The sequence below is a fragment of the Oenanthe melanoleuca genome, chromosome 9 (genome assembly GCF_029582105.1).
Source record: "Oenanthe melanoleuca isolate GR-GAL-2019-014 chromosome 9, OMel1.0, whole genome shotgun sequence".
NCBI lineage: Eukaryota > Metazoa > Chordata > Aves > Passeriformes > Muscicapidae > Oenanthe > Oenanthe melanoleuca.
In genome coordinates, this window is record NC_079343.1 from 21,708,905 (window position 1) to 21,731,978 (window position 23,074).

Here is a 23,074-nt window from a genome sequence, read left to right on the forward strand (position 1 = left end):
GTCTGTGCACAATGCCCTGTGGCCTGGTTTCTGACTCTCTCACGTGGGAGATGATCTCAAACTACGGAGTAGTTTTCAATTCCATGGAATTTTCTGCAGGGAAATCATATGCGCTTTGGATAGGGTTTTCCTTTAAATGCAGAAGAAAGGCTGGAGACTGGGAAGCTGGTTAGGAAGAAGCTTTAGATTGAAGGGAAGAAATAAATACCTGAAGAGAGCTGGGCAGCCTTGAGAGGCAGGAATTGAGATGTCCCTAGTGGCTGACAAGAGTAACCAAGTCAGACAAAGATGCTGGAGCAGCCAGGTAAGCAGGGAAGAGCATCACAAGGGTAACACAAGCAGGGAGGGTTTGTGGATCTCAGGCAATTTCTAGGCTTTGCATTTTTATATTTTAAAAAGTAATAAAACTAGTGATGAGGAGGGATTCTGGTTAAGAATAAACCTTTCAAATGCAGCAGGGTCAGGAAATAGGGGTGAGAATTTTACACTTCACACCAAAGACAGGCCAAAAGCAAAGGATGAGTCAAGGAGCAGTGGGACCGACAGCAGGGAACCCCAAACCCAGAATGTGTAATTTACACAGAAAAAGCAAAAACAAGGGGCTGTGGAAAGATGAGCAAAGAATTCTGTACAAAATCAGTATCTTGGAAGGTTAAAAATATCCCCAAGAAAAAGCTTCTGATGGGGCTGCAAAATATGTGTAAAAATACTGGGATTTTCCTGTCCTGGTTAACCACAAGAAACACAGAATCAAAGCAGATCCATCAAATGCCAACTGGGATGATATGGAAGAGGAATAAACACTTGACACAGAGGATGTGATATTCATTGGTGCAACAGAAAAACAGCAGGAAGAAATACTGCAATTCATAAGTTTTAAAACTTTATTTCAAATACCCATGTTTTCCTTTTATATTATCAATGTGCTAGAAGTTCACACTACTGGCAGAATACAGGCGGTTTAAAATATACAATATTCAGACACATTTATATGTAACAGAAATTATGGAATGTATTTACAGACATACAGCATGGGATGAAGCTTTAAAATCCTTTACTCTATTACTTACACGTTTACACTGTTTTCAGAAATAACAAAATTAGATCACTTTGTAGAACATCACAATATCTATACAAAAGAATTTTTTGATGTCCAAATTCACCTTACAAGTCCTCTGTTTCTAAAACAGTTTTTTAAAGAACCATTTAGAGTCATAAAGGGGTAAGAATACCATTTGCCATCCTGCTACCAAGAATAACAGAGATGCTCTGGCGCTGTAAAGAGTTGTCCCTGGTGGATTTTAAGCAAGGGGCAGGGCCTTTACAAAAGCCTCTCCTTCAAAAGGGAGCCCCCAGCTGCTCTGCCCTGGCCCCTCAGTGCCACTAGGGGCCTCAGACACTGCTCAGGGCTCGCCAGGTTTGAGGATGGAGTGTGACACCATGGAGTCAGTGTAGGAACACTCAGCAGCACCAAACATTGAAGTGGATCCCTCCCACATCCTCCAACACACACAAATGCCCCTAAGAGGAAAGACCTCTCTTCTTTGCTTCAACACACAGAATAGAAATTTATACATGTTTTTTTTTTTCAAATACTCTTCTCATGGGATACATCAAAAATTGCACATAACTACACTGAAAAATCCCAACCCATTTTGCAAGAGAGAACTGAAGTGGGTTTGGTGTAACACATTAAATAAACCATATGATGAAACTTCAGGTTTCGATTTTTGTCCTAAGCATCTGGACAAGATTTAGTGCTTGCCAGCCTGAAAACATAAGATTACAAATGTCAAACTAACACAGTTACCTACACTGAAACTGCCAGAGTGAATGTTGCTCACAACAAAGTACCTGGTGCCAGGGACTCTCTGTCTGCCTGGCCTCCAGCCACAGGTGGCCATGAGCCACTCACGGCTGTGAGCCACACACAGCAATAGGAAATGCTCTTTCTTACAGGTCAGACTTGAGCCCCAACCCCATTAAAAACTACTGTTATTAAATTACAAAAATTCCACCAACCTGAATACTGTTAGGTTTCGCTTTCCTTAAGTGCTGGAGCCATCACCACACCCTTGCAATTCCATGAAGGGAATGGTTTTCTTCAAACAGGGGTATTTAAATAGCCCATGATGGGTTGTGTGCTAAATGCAAGTCCCTGTAACAACAGGTGACCTGATGTTGGAAACCAAGATGAAGTCAGTGCCTCCCTCTCTCTCAAATTATGTGCAGAGACAAACACACCAGGAACACTCTGTCTGTGTCTGTGGTGTTGCCTGCGAGTGGCAGCATGTTCCCCCCAGCAAACTGCAGCAGACACTTCAGACACCTCTGTGTAACCCTGTGGGAATGACCAATACTCCTCACCAGTGACATTAAGTGAAACACAAAACCTACTTAAGGGGGTGAGAATGCCTATGTGGAGCTGCTCTTCCTGGGGGTACTGCGAGTTCCTCGCACTTCCATTCCCTGCAGGGCTCAGGGTTCTGAATTTGCTCAGCATGAGGAGGTTTCTCTTTGCAGCTGGACGCTCTTAAACACCTTCCAGCTGTTCTTCACATGGAATGTGACCAACCTATGCCAATAAGAAGCAACTGGAATAATTATGAGAAATAGGGGATTCAACAATCACCACAATGACCCTTGAAAGAAATACATGAAACAAAACAAAATGGAAAAAACCCTACAAATCAAAAGGGGAAAAATGCAGCTAAAACCAGTCCTTGGCAGCTCCCACAGCAGGTTTTACTTCTGCAAAAATGACTTTTAGCTATTTTGTTCCCATTTCTTCTTCCTTTATCTGCATAAAATCCTCTTGGTGTATTCTGCTTCAAATATATGCCAGTCAGAATATGGTTGATGCCTGGAGTTGCTTTCAGAACCTCACGGTACCATGTATTAGTAGCATAATGTTCAGGGATGCTTTAATCTGGGCAACACCTGACAAAGGAACTGTGTGGTTGGAAAGCTGGATTTTGTGAGGCCTTTTTGTAGGGGGAAAAAAATATTGTTAATTGATCTGGTAGTGAGCTTGGCCTTGTCACTAGGACCACAGCATACAGACCTGTCTTTATTTTGCACATCAGATTTCCAGGAAAATGCAAAACTTGTCAGCTGCCTCTCCCACTTCTATAGAGTGATTTTCCATTTTTGTGTTAAGGAAAGAGGAATGAAGTAATAGTTCTGCAAAACCAGCACATCTCTCTACATAAATTCCAACTAATAAAGGGCTTTGCTAAAAGCCTTGTCTAACCCCTCAGAGCTGCCTTAGCTGGTAGGGCTTCTAATGACCAGCAGGGCAGGCTGGCACTGTTCCCACTGCATGGAAATGCACGGGATTCTGGTGATCCCACAAAACCACCAGAAGGGGATGTGAGGACAGGGACAATCTCCCTCCACTGCTGTTGGAAAAGTGTTCAGATAAAGACATGCTAAAACCCAAACAGAAAGTGATGGGATTAATCCCATTTAAACAGACTTAGTATCTTTTACTAAGGTGTTTCTGGCAGAGAAAACATGCAGTAATTTTTCCACTGGGGAAAAAAAAATGTTTTTTGTCTTTGACTTTTAGTAATGAGGATATGCCAAGGCAAGTGACAGCTGTGTGAGGTTCAACCCTGTTATCAAACACTGCAAGTTAAGATCGTGTGATGTAATTTAGAAAATATTTTAATAGAAATAGCCATTCTTTGGAGGCAAAGACTCCATTTCTTTGCACCCTCTGGGTAAGGAAAGAAATTTCATTCCCTGTGTGCCCACTGCAGCAACACCCCCCCCTTTTTTTTTTTTTTTTTTTTAACAACAAATTCCTCTAGGAATTGATTTCCAAACTCTAAACCCATTTCTTCATCCTGCAAGGTCAGTGTCTACAGCTGGCTCCAACAGCCAGCCACTGGAATTCCCTGCCCTCCTCCCAGTGAACTCTCATTATTTTAAATAAGGGGCAAAAATATCGGTAATAAAAAATGTTACTGGAAACTGTTGTGATCTCCAAAAAAAATGGAGAAATGAAGTAAAACATTCCTGTCAGGAATCACGGAAACTCATTTCCTTAGAACAGAGCTCTGTGTGTTTGGATGCACTGCATGGGCAGTAAAGTCTTCAGGTCCTTCTGCTTAGCCAAGGTAACCCAAAAGGTCCCGGAGGTCTTTACACAGCAGACAAGTGGTGAAGTGGCTGCTGCTTTGGGGGTGCCAGCTCCAGGAGCGCCTGGACAGTCACAGCTACCTGTGTCAAACCCTTCTCTTCTAAAATATGCAGAGGCAAACATAATTGCTCCTGAATGGGGAACAAAACAAAGACAAAAACAAAATGGATGAAAACCACTCAACTGAAAAGAAAAAAAAAATTAAGCAAAAGGTGACTGAAATATGAAATGTTATGGACAGGCAGCACACACACATAGGGGTAGGACATGAGATTTCTGCTTGTGACAAAGGAACCATGCCTTTGACTACTCAAGAAGGATGGCCTTGGGCTAATCTCTTGTGCTTTTTTCAATAGAAAACTCTACAAATAAGAATTTGAAAAAAAGATTGTGGGAGAAAGGGTATTGAATAGCAAATTGTCTTCCATCTCTGCCCTCACTGAGATGGCAGCAGTTTATGAAACCAAAGTAGATGAACTTGAGGACGAGGAAGCTTTGTTTCAATATGATCAATGTGCTACAATACAGAGCAGGAGAGGAACCACAGCTTCCTTTCCAAATCACACCTTTTGGAGACAGTCCTGTTCAGCTACAGCTGTGAGGGAAGCTTGCTGGGGAGCAGGGAATGAGTCACTACCACTCACTCAGGTCCCCAAAGTGCCCCTGCTTAGTGGGCAGCCCCCAAAATCATCCTGAGGAATAACAGTAATACGCAACATGCAAAAAGAGGTTTCAAACTGTTTATTAATAGTTGTGCTATTCTCAGTCTAAGATGTATTTAAAGCCTCATCCTACAGAAGTCCTTGGTACTTCCTGGCCATCCTCACTCCACAACAGTCAGGATATATGTCCAACAGTTCTCTGTATGCACAGAAAATAACCCAAGTGTGTCCTTCCTACAGGGCTGCAGAGACTATTTTTCATGTGTTATTTTCACATCAACTGGCATTTTTCCACTCCTTGAGTCTTAACTGATTTTTGAGGTTAAAGAAATTCTTCAGTGGCAGCCAACACTCCTCCCGCAAAGCTCCGAGCAGAGAAAACAAGTGAGCCCCGACTGAAATTCTCATAGAAAGCCATATGCTCAGGCTAAAATACATTTTTCTTCCAGCAAATGTATATTACTATGAAAAAATTGTGCTTTTTGAGAAAATACTTGTAAACTTGAGTAAATATGTCTTATCTTTTTTCTTATGTATGCAAACAGATAAGGGGGAAAAGCTTTGGAATGACTCCATACCACAGACAGCAATGACAAATAAAATTTAAAAACTGGAAGGCACTGTTTGTGTAAAACCCCTTGCAGCTTTTATCACAGTGTTCATTAGAAGTTAAGAAACACAGGAACCGAGTTCATTTTAGTTCATACCAGTAAGCAGTATAAAAATAGCTTACTTAAAAATAAAACAATCTCCCCCTGTCAAAAGTCCCTTCTTTACTCAGTGATGTTTGGCTTGGACAGAACACTTTGTGTGACTTGGACAGAAGGCAGCAGCTCTTACTTGCTCCTTTGATAAATACTCACTTCATGGTACAAGAGCTTGTGAGACCCACATACACATAACACATTTTTACTGGTACTGACCACATTTGCAACTGAACTCCTGTGTACCTTAAACTGTGCTTCAGAGGTGTTCCAGGTTATGGCTGGAATGCCAACACCACTTGCACCCGGATTCCAAGCCATTTACTGCACTTGCAGATACAACAGAAATTTATTGAACAGGCATTTGGAACAGCCATTTCCTGAACACTTACCTGTCACTGGTCTCTGAGAAGAGCTCCCTGAATGGATCTCCACTCTGAGGAGACACGGTCTGTTACACACATGGGGAGTGCCCTGAAGCTCTGAGGTGTCCCTGAGACATTAAAGCATTAAAGCACCAGGATGCTTTCCCTGGGGAGGGAAAGGCTGTGAAGCTTTATGGAAGACTACCTGAGTTTTGTGAAACAGTGAAGAGTGCTTATGCAGTTGGGACTTATATTTGTGCAATTGCATGATGCAAGTGTTCCTGAAAATGACAGGATAAGACGAAGAAGGGAATAAGCATGGAACAAGCTTGGGTGACCCCAAGATCAAGTGACAATTCAACAAGTTTTTGGTAAGTCTTATCCAGATCACAGTAAAATGCATTCTGTAGCACTTGACAGGATCATAAAGATTTTTATTTCTGTGCCATAAAACTTTTCTCTTAAAGCTGTTGAAGAGCTTAATTTCCCTGAATTTTCTGCTTGAACTGTTATAAAGTTCAAGTAGCTCAGGATTCATTGACAGTTGTTTTAAAAATCCTGACTCAAAGCAATACAGCAGAGTCTATAAATTTGAGAAATCAAATGCTCTCAGAAGCAGGATAAAGGACTGGGGTAAAAAACCAAACCAGTTAGAAAGTTCTGTGGACAACACCAGACCATGTCTCCCAAGACGGTAAGATCGCATCGAGAACATTGACATTGAAAAAAATACTTCACATTGTTTAACATTTTTCATCAGATAATCCTCAAGCAATTTACCAAAGTGACTGCATTTCCCATTTTACAGATGGGGGAACAGAGGCACAAACTGACACTGCAGTTTTCACTACACCACTGGTCAGCAGACTAGAGCATGTACCACGTGTCCTGACCTCAGCCCTCGCTCGAGCCCAGGGACAGCACCTCCTCCCCTGGAAAGCATTTCATCTGCTCAACGTGACACAGCAAATACAAATGGGAATTGGTCATGGATGGTGCTGTGGGTGCACCAAGGTGTTTGCACATCGTACTTGTCACCTCTGTCCCATCCGTGGGAAACAAAGCACTTCATACACACAGTCTTGGCAAAGCCCAGGATCTGTTCCCAAGCACTGGAGTGACGGAGGGAGGAAGCAGCACCACTATCCTTCACTAGAGAAAAAAGACCCAGCGATAGAACATACAGAGCGTTAGCATTAGAGTACAGTAAAACACCACAAAGCCCCAGAGCTGAACGGAAAGGGACACAAGACTGGATTCTTCTGAATCTGTCCCCAGGGAAAGAAGAGTCTCAACTGTTCTTTTAACGCTGAGGTTTAGCTGGAGAATGTCAGAAGGGGAACAAAGATTGTCCTGTCCAGAGTGTGTGAGCAGGAAGGGAAAACAGACAGAAAAAAAAGGTCAGTCAGTTAGGCATAGCAACATCCACGAAGCAGTTATCAGACATCTCAGATACAACCTACACATTTGAGAAGCACATCACAGCTGGTTAATTCTCACATAGAAATCTGCAAGACTACCATTGCAAAGAATTCAATGTTTAGTGTTCAGGGAGGTGCCTGCCACCTCTCTGGTTCCAACATGTAACTATTCCTTGTTGTTAAAAACAGCAGTTTACACAAAGCCTTAGTGAAACCCATTTTTCTCCAGAAGTGGTTGCAGGTATTTGAGATGTTGCTGGCATTGAGTACTCAACAAAGTTCAGCCTCCACATGTAACTTAATGAAAACAGCAGGACAAGGAATTATTTATGTGTCAATAAATTTATCCTGCAGAAATATCTATTACTAATTAGAGTTTAAGAGTTCTGTAACTATTCCCATTGTGTGTCTCTTGTCTCCCTTTCCAACAGGTAACTGCTAATAATCAGTGAAATCTAGACACATGGATCAACCTGTTCAGCTGAGGGTTTCCTTTGATCCAAGGGCTTTAAAACCACCAAAGTCCTACAGAAATTGCTGCTCTGCTGTGGTCTGTAATTAGCCCTCTCTGAAAGCCTTCCCCTTAAAATGCAAGTATTCCTACATGGATCCATGGTTTCAGAAAGCCTATTATTTTTGTAATTAGAATAGAAAGGCAGGCAACTTTTCAAGAAAAACATACTAGGCTTCCATGTCATTCTTACATACAGGTATCTTAGGTTCACATCTCAGTGGAGATGTAATGCAGACACGTGAGAGCAACTTTGGAGTTCAGGGGAGGCATTTTACTAAGTTTTCCCAGAGAGCCCTTCCTTGAACTCTTTCACATTAAAACAAGATATATGAGAAAAACAGGAGGGCTCTACACAATAGGGGTAGTAGATGAAGCAGCCTGGGTTTACAGGGGACTTTTTCTTGATTGGCCTTTGTGTTTGTTTGGTTTTGATTGTGGGTCATTCCAGAGATCTTCTTTGTACTGCAATCCCATAAAAATTGTATCTTCATACTTCAGGGAGCTATAAAGAGGGAAGCTGGGATGGAATTGCACAACGCCTCAGATGAAATTATATTGTGCAGTTCTGCTGGGATTGAAAGTCCAAAGGTTTTTAGGGGACTAAAGCAGTGCAGGATCTCCCAGAATTAACAATCACTTTTAATTCCCTAGCCCCTTCCAACATGATTCACCACTGAGCCATATGAAATTGCCAGGCAGCTCAATAAATAAGTCATCCTAAAATCCCAGTGGCTCAAATGTCTGCAAGTGATCTGAAAACACCAGAAAATCTGTCATGAGTGACTCAGGAACTGCCTTTAGATATAGCTGGGAAATGAGTCACAGGGTCTACTTCTCCCTTTCAGAATACAAAAGAAACCAGCACCTCCAACAGAAACACCAATGCTCAGCAATGTAAAAACCCAAATCAATTAGTGCACTGGAAGGGAAATTAGGAAAAATATAATGTATTAAAACTATTTGTACTGAGACAGCTGCTGAATAAGACAAATTGCAAAGGACAGGACAGCATAAAACAAGATAAATGGACCAACAGGATAAGATGGACTATTTAATGTGTGTCCATCTCCTAAGCCATACAAGTTTCAAAAGGGGACAAGGAAGACAGACTTCTACCATTGGTACATAACAAAAGAAGTAGGAACTATGCAAAGACAGCTACCATCAGAGAAAGACCAATAATTCTGTGACTTATTGGTAAGACAGTAAAGACATTCAGGTAAGAGAATTATTGTGAAGGAACATGAAAAGCTTCGGGATAAAAAAATCCGACATGCAAACCATCATCCAGATTTTATTCCACTTTTAAGCTGTCACATATCTAATATTGAGAAAATGTATCTGGTTTTATAGAACCTGCCAGTTCTATGGACAAACTCTAAGTCCATCAGCTATTATGAATTTGATACACAGTATTTAAGTGAATCAGTATGAAAATATAAAATCTATATACTACACACTGATAAACTGTATCTGGCTTCATTTTGCTCTGGAAGACCATGCAAGTCTGCAAGACCATAAGTCTGATCTATACTGTAGGACAGCTTGTACCTGAACCTTCTAAACTTTTAATAATTTTATTTTAATCCAATATTCCAAAGAATGTTTTATTTTCTGAAGCACCAGGCGAAACTGCATCTGAAACATTATATCAAGACAGCAGAAATACATACCTGAGGCACTCCAATCCTTCTGCAAGCTTCCAAGAAATTCTCCACATTTCGTCTGCACTTTGCCATTGTAAGTTTAGGCTGCAAAAAAGCAAAAGCATACAGTGTTCTTAACTGGCAAGGTTTTAAAAGATTTTTATTTTTTATTTAAATAAAACTCTTAGTAAATCTCTTTGCCAAAACACTGCACTGACATAAGCTTGTCTAATTCAAAGCAGGCTCTGCTGAAGTTTGTTTTTCTTAGAAAACTATCCCAGTTCTCAAATCTGTTTTATGAAAAGATAAGTTATGAATGCTAGATGATTTTAAAAAAGGGACACTTACATACACAGTGTTATATAAAACTGGCTAACACTTTTAGTGACTACAGTATAATCATTTAAAAAAATGTATTTTGATGAAATGCACATCCATGGTTTCCATGCTGTGATTTCAGAGCAATTTCATGACATAAAGCAATCTAGAGTCTGTTCTGGATTACTATAATGCAAAACTATATAAACCACACTTCAATTAACAAAGGGCTAAAAAAATAAAGGCTAGATGAAACCAAAAAATGTTAAAAAACTGGAAGTGAAGCTTGCTGCTTGTCAGCCTCTTGTAGATGTGTTAAATGGAGCTGTTTGAATTGCACTCACTGACATTTTTTCAACTGGGTTTTTTTCTGTATTCAGCTTTCACACCTCTTCAGACATACCACAGCACAGGCTCTATCTTGTTCCTGCTCTCAAAGCTTATTCTCTTCTGGTTCAAGAGACACAAGCTCCCTGCTCCTGTGAACACACTCTGGAGCAGCAGGCAGCAGCCCCCAGGTGTTCAACACTTCTGTAAGTGATGGGGTTTCTTCTGTCCCCTTCATGTGCTGTGTTTCCCCACCAAAGCAGGTTAAAGGCCAGCACTGACTTCTTCCTCCCAAAGGGCCAAGGGAGCACAAAGATCACACTGTGCCTGGGGCATGACGTGATGCCCCTTCTGCTCCCGGAGCCACGCGACTCCAGGCTGCCTCTTCCTTGGGATTCACATGACAAAGCCATGATTGAATTCCTAACACAGAACATTCAGCTGCTTATCAAACCAGGCCATTGAACAGATCTCACTGAGCACGTCTCCTGAGCAGTGGCTCCCTGCCTTTGCTTGGAATGATCCCACAATCTGCCTAACATGTTGGTCCAGTTCAGACATTCTCAAAATAACGGGGCCATCTGCCTGGTCACATCGAGTCCCAGGGACACAACAACAATGACACACTCGGCGGCCCTGGAAGTGCCAGTTCAGATTCCAATCAACATGGAGACTCACTCCAAAAGAAGGATGAGTGAAGAGTATGTGCATGTTTCAACTTCTTCCCCAAGGAACAATCTCTGTTTTTTTTTTCTTATTCGTGCAATTTAAAGGTACATAACAAGCAATCTGCCTGTCCATATTACTTTCAAGTAGCTGATCCTAAATATTTTCATTGAACTTTCTGACTTCCACAAACACAAACTGGATAAATAATCTGTTATTATCTCACAGATTTTGATCATTCACTAATTCTGTGCTTTCCCTACAAAACAGACTGCAATAGCTCCCTGCTCTCAACAGTCCCCTGATACAGCCACCTTTTTTTCCTGTTATCACAAAGGTATGATGGGATTTGTTTTGTTCAATGAGATGCTGTTCTCCAAGTATCTTGAGTGTGTTCTGCTAAAATTCCTACGCAGAGGAATTTGTAGTGCTGTGATGTAGACATAGGAATCAACTTGGTCTCTGCCTGGTTGCCCTGTAGGACCTTATATGTATAATTCCCTACCTTGTTTTGCTGAACTTCTCAGACATTTTGATCTCTTAAAATACTCTATTTCACTTTTCATGCTGAACTGGCTCATATTTCACTAATTTTGAACTTAATGTCCTTAGGGAAGCACATGAAAATATTAGAAGTAACTTCCTTTAAATGAAACAAACCCAAACAGAATTTCATTTAGCAACACTACAGACCTTTTTTAAACAGCACAGATGGTTATTTTTTGTCACGTACATTCACTGAAGAGAATGCCGAGTTCAGTGTCTGGATTACAGGACACTGTGGGATGCCACTCGGGACAGGTATAAAACAGTGTCAGTGTTAGACACTTACAACAGCAGGTGAGGGCACGTGGATGCTGGGGACAGAGCGGGGCCGCACGTGGTTGGCCAAGTGGCACAGGACGACGCCGTCCGTGAGAGCCGCCCCCAGGTCGCTGGGCAGGGACACCTTCAGCCGCGCCTCGATGTTCTGCGGGAAACAACAGGGACACACAGGAGCTCAGAGCTGCCTCCTGCCAGCTGTTCACTCTGCACAAGTGTGTATGAGGCAGAGCTCCCGCATTACAGCTCTGTCTGTCCTCATGGCATTCCCAACCAGCTTTCTGAATAACCCCAAGGAAAGCCTTGTGCATTACTGTGGCCCAGGGCTGGCCACAGTCTGGGAGCAATTGGGATCAACAGTTTTCATTGTACAGCACAGTGCGCTAATACAACCATTATTCAAAAATAATGGAACTCGGGATCTAGGAACAGTGTTCCTAACCCTACATATTCTCAGAGAATGGCTCTGCCAAGGGATATGAAAATAATTTTCTTTGTGGGTTGGAGGACAATACAATTAACAAAAGTCAAGACAATATTTTTGCCTTTAAATAAAAACTGAACTCAATATGCTTGCTTATTTGGCATAAGCAGTCCTTTAAAAAGAAGGTAGCTAGCATTTGCTTAAGAGAATTAATAATTCAATTCAGGCTTTTAAACTCATTTAAAATGCTATGTGAATGTCACTGAGTTGTAATACTGTATCTAAATTTTCAAATATTTCAAAAGAAATTAAGCCAGGGAACAGAACAAGAGACAGACTACACAGAAAGTAATCTGAGATAACATAAGAGAGGGTCAGCAAACACCACCAAGTTTTGTTTTATCTAATGTAGCCTTTCTCCACCAGAGAGACTATCCTTACTTCTTCCCAAAGAAAAGGAATTTTCTCAGTCTGGGATGTTTATGGCTTTTAAGATTAGTTTCAGTAAGTATATTCTTATTCTTTGGAAAAATTTAAACAATTACAGCATCTCAAGAAATCCCTTCATACTCCACATAAAGAAGTCTGGGGCAAAGCAGAGCAGTACCTTAATGCCATGTGGCATTTCCAATATTCCCATTTATTGTCATTGTACCTGGGCAAAAATCAGGAGTGTGGTGCCCCAAGGCAGACAAAAAGCATTAATATTAGGAACATTTGTGGCTCAGCTGTTCTGCACTTAACTAAGGATAAGGCAAGAATCAACAGACAGATCTGGAGCACACGAGGAAATCATGATGGCAGCATGACTGGCAGCAGTCTCTGCATTCCATCTGCTTTCCTGTCAGCTTTATAGCAAGAAAGACTTTGAAAAAAAGACATTAAAAGGAGAAAGTAAAGGCAACTTTCCAGGGAGTTCCTTACAAGTGTGAAAGCTGATAAGGAAGAAAGGAAGTACACATAAAAGCAGCATTCACCAGACATTCAGGAGCAGGAGTTGACACAGTTTATTATACGGAATTTGAAGCTGACTTTATCTACCACAAACAGCCAAGTGAACACCACTGCACCCCTCTGAAAGAAGTACATAGATTGTACCACACCATTTAATTTTGGTCAATTGTGCCCCATATTGGCTCAGTGAAACTGGTCCATAAGAGTAAGGCAGATTTAGCAGGGTCATAAAATGCATTTCCTGCTCTGTTCACATTCTGGCTCCTGGCAGCACCTACCTTGCGTAGCTGCTCTATCAGCTCCAGCTCCTCTTCCCGCTGCTTGGAGTTCTGTCTCGCTCGAGGGTCTGCAGAATCATTAGCAGGAGACAAGGCACAGGTAGAGGATGAAGCAACAGCTAAAACAGCAGCATGATGGAAAGAAAATCACTAAGCAGTTTGGCCCTGTGTTGTTTGCTACTGCACCGCACACAAAGTTCCAGAATGAGTATATTCCATTCCTTTTCACAAATCTCTTACCTTTGATTATTAATCAAACTAATGCTCTACCAACCTAAAAGATATTTCAATGCAATTCCCTCACTATTTAGATTCTCATCTTTCTGTTGGGTTATAGTCGTGCACAAATGAAGATGAAGTTTTGCCACATGAAACATTTTGAAACGGTTCTGTCTTTCTCCAGAAACTACAGTTCTGTTACAGGCTACTGGGCTATGCAAGAATTATCAAGTTGTTGAAGGCTTGTGTGGCAAAGGTGTAAGTGCAGACCAGGATCAGCAAATTCTCACACTTCCACAGATATGGCAAAAGAATATTGGACAGCTCCAAATAAAACCCTATTTGTTCACAACGTATGTGATGTCATCTGTCTACAAATGGAACTCTAAAAGTAGTTCGATGACAAAGACCTGAAGTAACAAAATACTGCAAGTCCCAGGTAATCCAGATGCCAATATAATGTAGCAAAGCTAGCTGATTTCTGGCTGGATAACCTACCTTTCTTGGCTTCATCCCTGACAGCTGTTCGGAAAAGGAAACTCTCAGGTCGCTGGGAAGGGTTTCTATAGGAAGGCGGGGCTGCATGGCCAGGATATGGAGGGGAAAGGTGGACTAAACAAATGTGGAAAGGCACAGGAAAGGAAGGAGGAAGAAGGAAATGGTTAGAGTTTAAATAGGAAATGGGTACAGCAACGTGGCAATTAAAAAGAACAAAACAAAAATTTTAATGTAATGATGACAAAATAAATTACAGCCATGCATGATAAAAGCAGAGCAGGAAAAGGCACTTCCAAGGATACTTGCATGCAAAGCACATTCCACATACCAATTCCAACAACTGTACTGACTTTTGCTGAATGCATCTGTGTGCCAAAGCCCCTATGAAGGCCCAAACCAGCCAAACCCTGTGCTCTGCCTAAGGACATACTTCATCTCTGTTGTCTCTTCCCTTGTGTTTTTCTAAGGAGACGCAAATAACTGGGCAAATTTTCACACGCAGCAGTGCCACAGACAGAGGTGGGAAGAGATGCTCCCCTCTCTTCATAGGACAAATAAGCAAGCAGGCATTTTGATTTTATTTTTCAGAACTTTTTTTGCTTTCCCTGTTACCTGTCTGAGTGGTAGGTGAGCCTGGGGAGATGGCAGATCTGTCATCACTCTGTGAACAAAAAAGCAGAAGAGTATGAATGGTCCTAATATGGAAAACTCTGACTTCATTTTATTTCGCTGTGTTTTAAGAAAAGCTCCATCCATCTAAATGTGTTTCAGAAAAATAACCAGAAATAGGAAAAACCACTGTATGTTGTTTCTCCAAGTCTTATCTCTGCAGAGACAGTTTTCTTCTTTTACAGAAATGACACAACTGCTTTTTTTTCCTTAGGAAAAAGAATGATGAAACAGCACTGACTATGCAATGACGGAACATGGTTAACTCTTCCTTCCGACCCAAAATGAGAAGTGCTCTTTGCAAAGGGGACACCAAAACCCAAGTATTAAGCAACATGCAGAACTGGCAATACATTAGCCCTGACAAGGATACTCCTCTTTGACACCTTTGCTAATGCAGAACTGCTACTAACTGAACATCTGTCCCCAGTGAAACACACTGTGGTTTCACCACAGTGCTTACACAGACTAACAATTTCTTGCAAGGAATGCATTCAGCACAGCAGTTTCCACAGAAAAGAAAGAAACAGGCAAAGAATACAAGTGTACTTTTGATGAACTCAACTTGATCAAAAGTAAATGATCTTGTACAGAAAAAGCAACATCAAAGACAACCAAGAATCCCTTGGAGCAGAGACTGGTTACCATGTTTTATGGATCAGGCCTCCTGTAGACACAGCCTAAAGCTAAGTTGAGGTAATACCTACTACAGTTTAATCAGGTGAATCAGGTTCATACCCTACCTGAACTTTTGATTAGATGCTGACAGACTAACACCTGTTAAAACCGATGTGTGGATCCCAGATTTTTTTTGTTGGCTCTAGTGGTGAATGATAATAGCAAGAGATACCTTGACAGGACTGAAGGTAGAGGCACTAGGCAGGGTAGTAGCACAGCTTCCTTGGTTCAACCCTGAGAGTGACTGAATGCAGAAAGAAAGAGAAGGCAGTAGCAGAGTTAGTGAGCAGCTGACAGGCTGTACACAAAGGTGGAATGCAGTGAAGTTAAAAATGAAAAGGTGATCACCATCATATTCTCAGAAACACTCAACAAGTAACACATCAATACTTGCTGAATTATAGTTAATGCCTTCCTACCCTCCTGAACTTCCTGGGAGGTACAGTGTTTCTTTTACATATAATACAATGATATTAAAAACAGAATTAAGAACAGTGAGGCAAAAGCTTCTTTAGCAACACCTATGCCATCAGAAAAAAAATAAATTTTACCCTACAACAGTCCATTATAGGCCACCATTAAAAAAAATAGTTTTCTTTTTAATGTTTTGAGGATGTTATGCACATATGAAAAATCAGAGAAATCCATATACAAGAGGCTCAATAATACATACTTTGTATCTGCCACAAACACTGACAACTGGTCCTTGAGATTACACACAAAATAAATGAGATTCTGTGGGTGGAATCTCACTTTTGGGGAAGCTGACAGTGTCAGGATTTACAGTTATTTGTTGCTTCAAATAAAGTGCAGTCACTTTCAATTATGACCAATATCAAAACCAGCCAAACAGACAACTTTTCCTGTTTATAGAACAGGGGTCATAGTTGTGCTCATCTGTCACTGACAGGTGGATCTAGAAGGCAAAATCCTGTGTCTCACTGAAAGTACCATCAACACTTTAACATTTGAGGACTGAATGGCTCACTATGCTTTCTGAAACAGCTTTCAAGCAGCAACATAGTTCAGCACAGGAAAGAACATCAAATGACACCTATAAACTCTACAGCTACTGAAAGACATTTGGGAGTTGGTTTTTAAAACATTTGCAACTATTCTGCCACTTCAGAACAGCACAGCCAGAAGAACAAAAAGAGAAAGCTTACACTCAGGGCAAGCCTTAAACACAAATATTTTTAGGCCCTGTACAGACTTACAGCTGATCCTCAAAACTGCCTCTTTCTCTAGAACAGGGCAGAGCCAAAATGGTGGTGGTTTTTTTTTCTTATTTTTTAAAAGTTTCAAATATCACTTGACTTAGACAACACACTAGCTAGCACATGAGAACAGTAAAATAAACCAGAAGAACTAGCTGGGCTGTAACATCAATGTATCTGTCTATTCCTGTCCGAAAAGAGCAGGGCAAGCTTGACACAGACTAACAAGAAGTGGTCACTATGCAGGCACCCAGCAGTGGGCAGAGGAAAGGGGACACAGCACAGGGAGGGACAATCACAACACCAACACACCGCATGCTCTTCACCTGTTTGCGAGTGCCTGGCCTCCTTTTAATGGTATTGGTGTTATTGTCAATCTCAAACACAAAGAGAGGCTCAAAGCCATTCTGCCAGGTACAGTAGGGAAAGAAAGAGGGAAAAAAGGAAGAAGTGAGGCAAAGAACAACTGTGAGAAAAGGCAGCCACAACACTAAAGGAGTCAGGATGCTGCAGTTCAGACTTACACCACCCTCTGCACATGCTGCACGCAGTTTTTAGGTCTAGCACTGAAGTCACAAAAATTTCACTGTGCCAGAAACAACTGCAGATACAGGGAGCGCCAAAGGAGAGCCCAACTAGAACTCTGCATGAACCAAATAAGGATATTTTAAAGGAATTCGGTTGTTAAACATTTGAATACACAAATGAATGCCAACAGTCTGAGAGAAAACTCCAGGGTACAAGTCTGAGTAAGTCAAGTCCTGCTTACTTTACCCATACCTTTATTATTTGTAACACTCTGGGGCTTATGTAAATGTAGTCTTAACTTAAAATGTTTCAGAGGTGCTAACAGTAATACCACAGCCTCAGGCCACATTTAAGACCTCAACAAGAAAACACAAAGAAGGTAGCACAAGGCAGCAATGACACAAAGGTTGTGGGAGGAAGAGGTCACAGCAGCTGCCTGATGCTTCTGAAGTACCTCGTGGTCTTCACAACAGAGACATTGAGCAGCAGTGAGAGGATGTTTTGGTTTGGTTTTTCCCCCCCCTTCAACAGTACTAACCTTGTAAGGGACAATATAGGAGAAAACAAGAAGATATTTGGAGAGAAACGAGATTTAGAAGCAATAAAGGCTGAAACCATTAGCCAAGTCTGAAAACTTGATACCAGCTCTACAAGTAATCTCTGTTGTAATGAATGGAACCATCCCTGTGAGAACAGCAAGAGGTTCTGACTAATATAAAAACTTTTATTTTCTCAGAGAGGCCAGTGATTACATTTCTTCAACATTTTAGTCTGCTTATGTATCACAGCTCAACTCCAAGAAATCCACCACAGTGTGCAATGAAGTTCTACAGTCAGACTCCAAATCACAGTATGCAGGAGAACAACAACTAAATGGAACCATTAACATTCACAGAAAGTATGGCAAATCATTCTGGGACTTCAAACCACCTGTCCTGATGTTGTTTATAAGCAGAAGGAAATGGTCATGTGCTACATGAATACATTTTTATTTTAACTAGTGATTAAAGACAACAATGAGATGACCAAAAGAAACACTAAAGATTTTAAAGAGATTTGCAACTTAAATTTTTGGTTAAAGCAGTAACAATGCCAGAAGAGCAAAGTAGTAAAATAAAAGCTCACTTGCTTTCTAACTACATATTAAATTTAGTACTTTTAGAAGCTTTTCCTTATGTTCTCAGAAATTAGACCTAACTAAATTTCAAACCCATAAGGATAGGGAAAATATCAAATGAAACGCAACAGAATATAAAAAAGCTAAAAGCAATGTAAACTCTTATATTTTTTTTAAAGCAAACTGATGACTATTTCCTTGATGCTGAACAAGTTTTTACCATATAAAATACATTTGTGTAAACAAAAAATGTACAAATTCATGAGCTAGTATGGCCTAATGTTCCAGTTACAGTAATTGCCAGAAACAGCTGCCCTGGCACATGTGTTCATTAGGCCCACTGTGGATTTCCACCACAGAAGAGAGCTGCAGATCATAAACCCCAGCATTTAATATACTATTATAACTTAGTGCTGCTGAAAAACATGAGGAACCAAAAGAAAAATGAACAGAGACATTACTGCTTTCAATCCTTCCCTGCCAGCCTGGTCACTCTTTTTGTGAAGGAAAAAAGGATGTAACTTGGTTAAACACAAAAAAGGAAACAAACAGCAATGGAAGCCAGTTTCAATGTAGTTTCTGAAAATTCTGTATCTTAATTTACAACAAAAGTCATGTGATCACACAGTCAAATAGAAATGGGGTTCTTACAGGTGTCTTTAAAAATACTTTCTGAAGACTAATTCAGTGACAACAGAGAATAATCTCAACTCAAACTATTGCTGCTCTCCTGCTATTTATGACTTAACTAAGAAAGCATGTTTTAATATGCTCATTGATAGTGATTTCTCTAAACAGCCACATGATTATTAAATGTCTCTCTAACATTTTAAGCTTTCTTTCTCTCACACAAAGTGCTAGTCTTGTGAAAGCAGAAAACCCAAAAAGTCTGAATAAATACACAGTATGTATCTTGACCAACATGTTCAGGAGAGAGATACTCTAACCAAAAGCATTGCCTAAAGAAAATTTAGGCAGATAATGGAAGCAAACAAATCAAGAAAATAAATTCTAGGCATGCAGTCATGCAACAGCAGGCAAATCAGGTGTATTTTTGATTTTCTAGACATGGATTATGCCATTAATTAGATTTTTTAGTTATGCTACATTGCTAAGATGCTACAAAGGAAAAAAATAGCATAAAACATGAATTATGTGCATACATGTTTTTATTTTTTATAACTGTTCAAAATAGATAATTTTTAGGACATTTGCACTAATAAATAATAAAACTATATGAGTATTCATAAATACAACAGTTTTTTCTTGTGCCAAGTGTTTCTAACCCCCATGTGCAGGACACAGACAAGTTAAAGCAGAAGGCTGCAATAAGCATTAAAATTGCTTACTTGACACTGAAGAGCACATCAATTAGGATGCAAGCTGAATGAGGAAGAAATCAAACTAGAACAACTAGAGGTGAATTTTTCATTTTAGAAACTGTTCTTTATGATCAGTAATTTTTTTCTGCTCTCAAACAAAATATAAGCTTTAGTTATTTTGTGGAAAAACATCACTGTATTTTTGTGGAAAAACATCACTGTATTATTAGCAAATGTCTGATAGCAAAAGTGTCAACATATTCATAACATCACAGTTCACAGCTTTTCAAGGGAGATGCCATGTTTTATGCTATTTAGATTAGCTCTAAAACAGTTGGTCTAATCTGAGACAATCATAACATGTTGTCATTTCTATCCTCTAGAATCTGCCACAGAAAAAGGCCATCACGTGCAGGATCTTACCACTAACAAGGCACTATCATCAGTATGCTGAGACCTTCTGGATGGAAAGGGACACTGGCAGGTGGGAGAGATGGAGCAATGTCAGAAACACACACAATGTCAGAACACATAGTATGTGAACAGACAGACATTTTGGAACATGTACTGCTTGCTTATAGCACTGTGAGGCTCTTTAAAACAATCCATGAAGTATCTGTAACTCTGTAGGAATACACAGCCTCATGACCCAGGAATTACAGTTGTATCACTTAAGGAATCAATTATTCTGCTTTCTGTCTTGTGTCAAGCAAATACAGAACTATGCATTCACAGTGCTTACTCTGGTAGAACAAAGGACCTTTTAAAAGAATAAATTAAGAACAGAAAAACATTAAGAAGAAAAAGGAGCAAAAACTATTTCAATTTCAACACGTTTTGGTAATTTTCTAACAAAAAGAGTTGGAAAATGCTGCTAAAGAACTATCACATTTGTTACAATATTAAAAATTTTCATCTGATTAACACTACCAAGTGAATTAACCGGTTTTGATTATAAAGATTATATTATTATAAAACTCTAGTAGAAAAAAACTTTTAAGAAATATTTATTCCTTTTCCTGACAGCTCTCAAACTTCTAAAGCGTAATATTTCTGAGACAACTGGTGATCTGGGATAGAAAACTGTGAGAAAACTGATCAGTAAAGGATGATTATAACACTGTAACTTGACTGAATTCTCCTGTTAGAATATAAACTGTACTGCTCACAAGGAGCAGGTTAGAATGGAATATAAAATGTATTTTCCACAGAGAAGATAGAAAACATACAAAAAACAATAAAACAACACACTTGGACAGGCAATCTACATGAACAGAAGACTCACCCCATTAGAAAAACCCCAAGCCAAGGCTTAATAATATGTAAAAAAACTACACTATAACCCAGTTTCGAGGTATTTTCCACAATAAAAAAATAACTCTGATGGAGATCTAAGAATTTAAGTGCTGACATCCTTACTAATGCTCTTATTCGACTCTTACCTCACTATCCATTGGACTTTGCTTCTGAGGACTTAAGGAGGCTTTTTGCTACACAGAAAAAGAAAAAATGAAACTTTAAAATAATGTCACAGAGAAACAAAAGCTCACAACAAAGCAGCATAACTTAAAAGTGTTTTAAAACAGAGGTCTTAGTTTTTTTAATAGAACATGCACTGGGAAAATGGTAAATTTCACTGAGCTGAAACTTCCCTATTAGTAAAAAAATCAGCCCTTATTCAACAAACAAACAAACATTTCAAATTATGCATATGAAAATGCATAATAAACCCAAAATACAACCCAAGGGAGGAATTTAACTGCTGAGAATAAAATGGTCATGAATAACAAAGGCAACAGAAGAAAAACACCCAAAAAACCCAGCAGACTCATCAATGAACAACATGCATCCTATAAGATTAATCTTCAACTAAAAGACTGAGCTGAATATTTAATAAGCAGCTTTACTACAAAATACTGCCAAGGGCCTGAGAATAGCTGATGCTAATGAAAAGCCTAGTTTTAGGCAGATAAAACCCTTTTCCTAAACCAACTTTATACATTAAATATAAGCAATAAACCATTCTTTGCCTCTCTGCTTACCACCCTAAGCCCAAAATATTAACTACAACATTTCTTAAATTTGTGATGGTGAGATTCAGGTAAGTGACCAGAGCAGCAAACAGTAAAACAAATTTAAATCAAGTACCATATAAATAAACTGGCATGTTAAACAGAAGTTCATACTGAGTGCAGAGAGAGACAGGGAAGACACAGTGTCCAGAGTGCGTGCCTGATGTACCATAGGTCTGCACCCATACTTTACCAGCATCCTATTTTATTATCAAAAAATAGCAAAATAGATCAGGCAGCATTATATTTTTGTGTGTCTGATTATTTCCTCCCTGCCAAATTTGTTTTCAAAATTAAACTGCCTCTATGCCTTCTCAGATAGAGGCCTTTTCTGTCTTAAACCAATCCTGTCACATCTATGCAAGTGAAAATTTAGGACATGAGGTGAAATAGACAAAAATCAGAATTCTTTACAACAATTATATTTTGGGTAAATCTTCCTTCCCAGTTCTAGCCTTGCCTGTGTTAAGTAAGGTACAGCACAAACACTTAATGGACTTAAATGCAATTTGTCCAAATTCTTTATAAAGTGCCAGGAGCGTAATTACAAGCAGTAATTACCATGGCAATTAGTTATAATTAAGGGATTTAGCAAAGATAAAGTATGAAGTCGGTACTAAAAGGAGGCACCTTAATAAAGTCAAAGACAGCTTCTCTCTGCATCTGCTTAGTTCTCATCCTCTCCTCCTCGTACTGAAGGGCTGCCAGCTGGGCCTCCCGACGGGTGCGCTCGATGTGCCGGCGCTGCAGCTCCGAATCTGTGCTTGGCACCTGCAATCAGACAGGGCATCAGCTGGGAAGTCAGAGCTGCAGATGGGTTATGGAGAAACAGCCCATGTCTTATGGGCAACACCAGTTTGGTTTTACATCAAACTCATTCAAAACAATTTGGATTCTATGTGTTACCTGGGTGTGGTGACTTGATAGCGAGAGAAAATAAGGAGAATCAGGCAGAGGTCTGACAAAAGCAAAAACAGAAAGTAAGTAGACTTTTAATCTTAAATCTAAAAATTTTGCATACATGAATTGTCAGTGACATACAAGTATCTTACCAATCAGAAGAGTAACTATCTACTAAGAGCTGTGATGATGATTTAACTCACTGTGAATGATAGATTTTGTGAAGTCATTTCTATTTCTTCTCCTGAATTGTAATAACATTTTTTACAGCACAAGATGTACCAGTGAGATTGTACATTTGGCCTACTATATTGAGTTACTCAGCACTTTTACCAATTCTCTAAGAGTAACCAAACCAGGAATTTTTCACATGTTCCTAATTTAGAGGAGCAACTGGATAGTATGGTTTTTTGAGGGAGGGGAAAATAATAAAATGAATCAGCCTCTTTTTCCCTACCTCTCTGTCCTGTCCACATAACTCCTTAGTATTTGGTGATGCTCTTTGTCCTGCATCAAATTTAGAGTTTCAGGTCTTCGTAATTCATCTGTATCCCTGCAGGTAAGACACCAGGTGGAAGGGGATTTGGCCACTGATGCATATAGACT

At 39.9% G+C, this 23,074-nt stretch overlaps 1 protein-coding gene across 30 annotated transcripts in view; it reads right to left on the reverse strand.

Moving 5' to 3' along the window:
- The window catches only part of LRCH3 (leucine rich repeats and calponin homology domain containing 3), an 83,221-nt gene that overhangs the window by 20,491 nt on the left and 39,656 nt on the right, over positions 1-23,074 (reverse strand). For 2 of the 30 annotated variants that reach the window (XM_056498636.1, XM_056498628.1), the window contains exons 11-19: positions 22,475-22,526; positions 22,199-22,339; positions 20,939-20,986; positions 14,578-14,626; positions 13,966-14,079; positions 13,249-13,367; positions 11,603-11,740; positions 9,487-9,564; positions 871-4,278 (exon numbers count right to left, since the gene is read on the reverse strand). In XM_056498636.1, the coding sequence (XP_056354611.1) occupies positions 4,150-4,278; positions 9,487-9,564; positions 11,603-11,740; positions 13,249-13,367; positions 13,966-14,079; positions 14,578-14,626; positions 20,939-20,986; positions 22,199-22,339; positions 22,475-22,526 (868 nt within the window). In that variant the 3' untranslated portion in view covers positions 871-4,149. Of the gene's footprint in view, positions 1-870; positions 7,232-9,486; positions 9,565-11,602; positions 11,741-13,248; positions 13,368-13,965; positions 14,080-14,577; positions 14,627-15,484; positions 15,557-16,855; positions 16,937-19,919; positions 19,974-20,938; positions 20,987-22,198; positions 22,340-22,474; positions 22,527-22,925; positions 23,022-23,074 lie in introns of those variants that run through there. The other 28 variants (XM_056498639.1, XM_056498635.1, XM_056498641.1 and 25 more) reach the window with 27 other exon arrangements.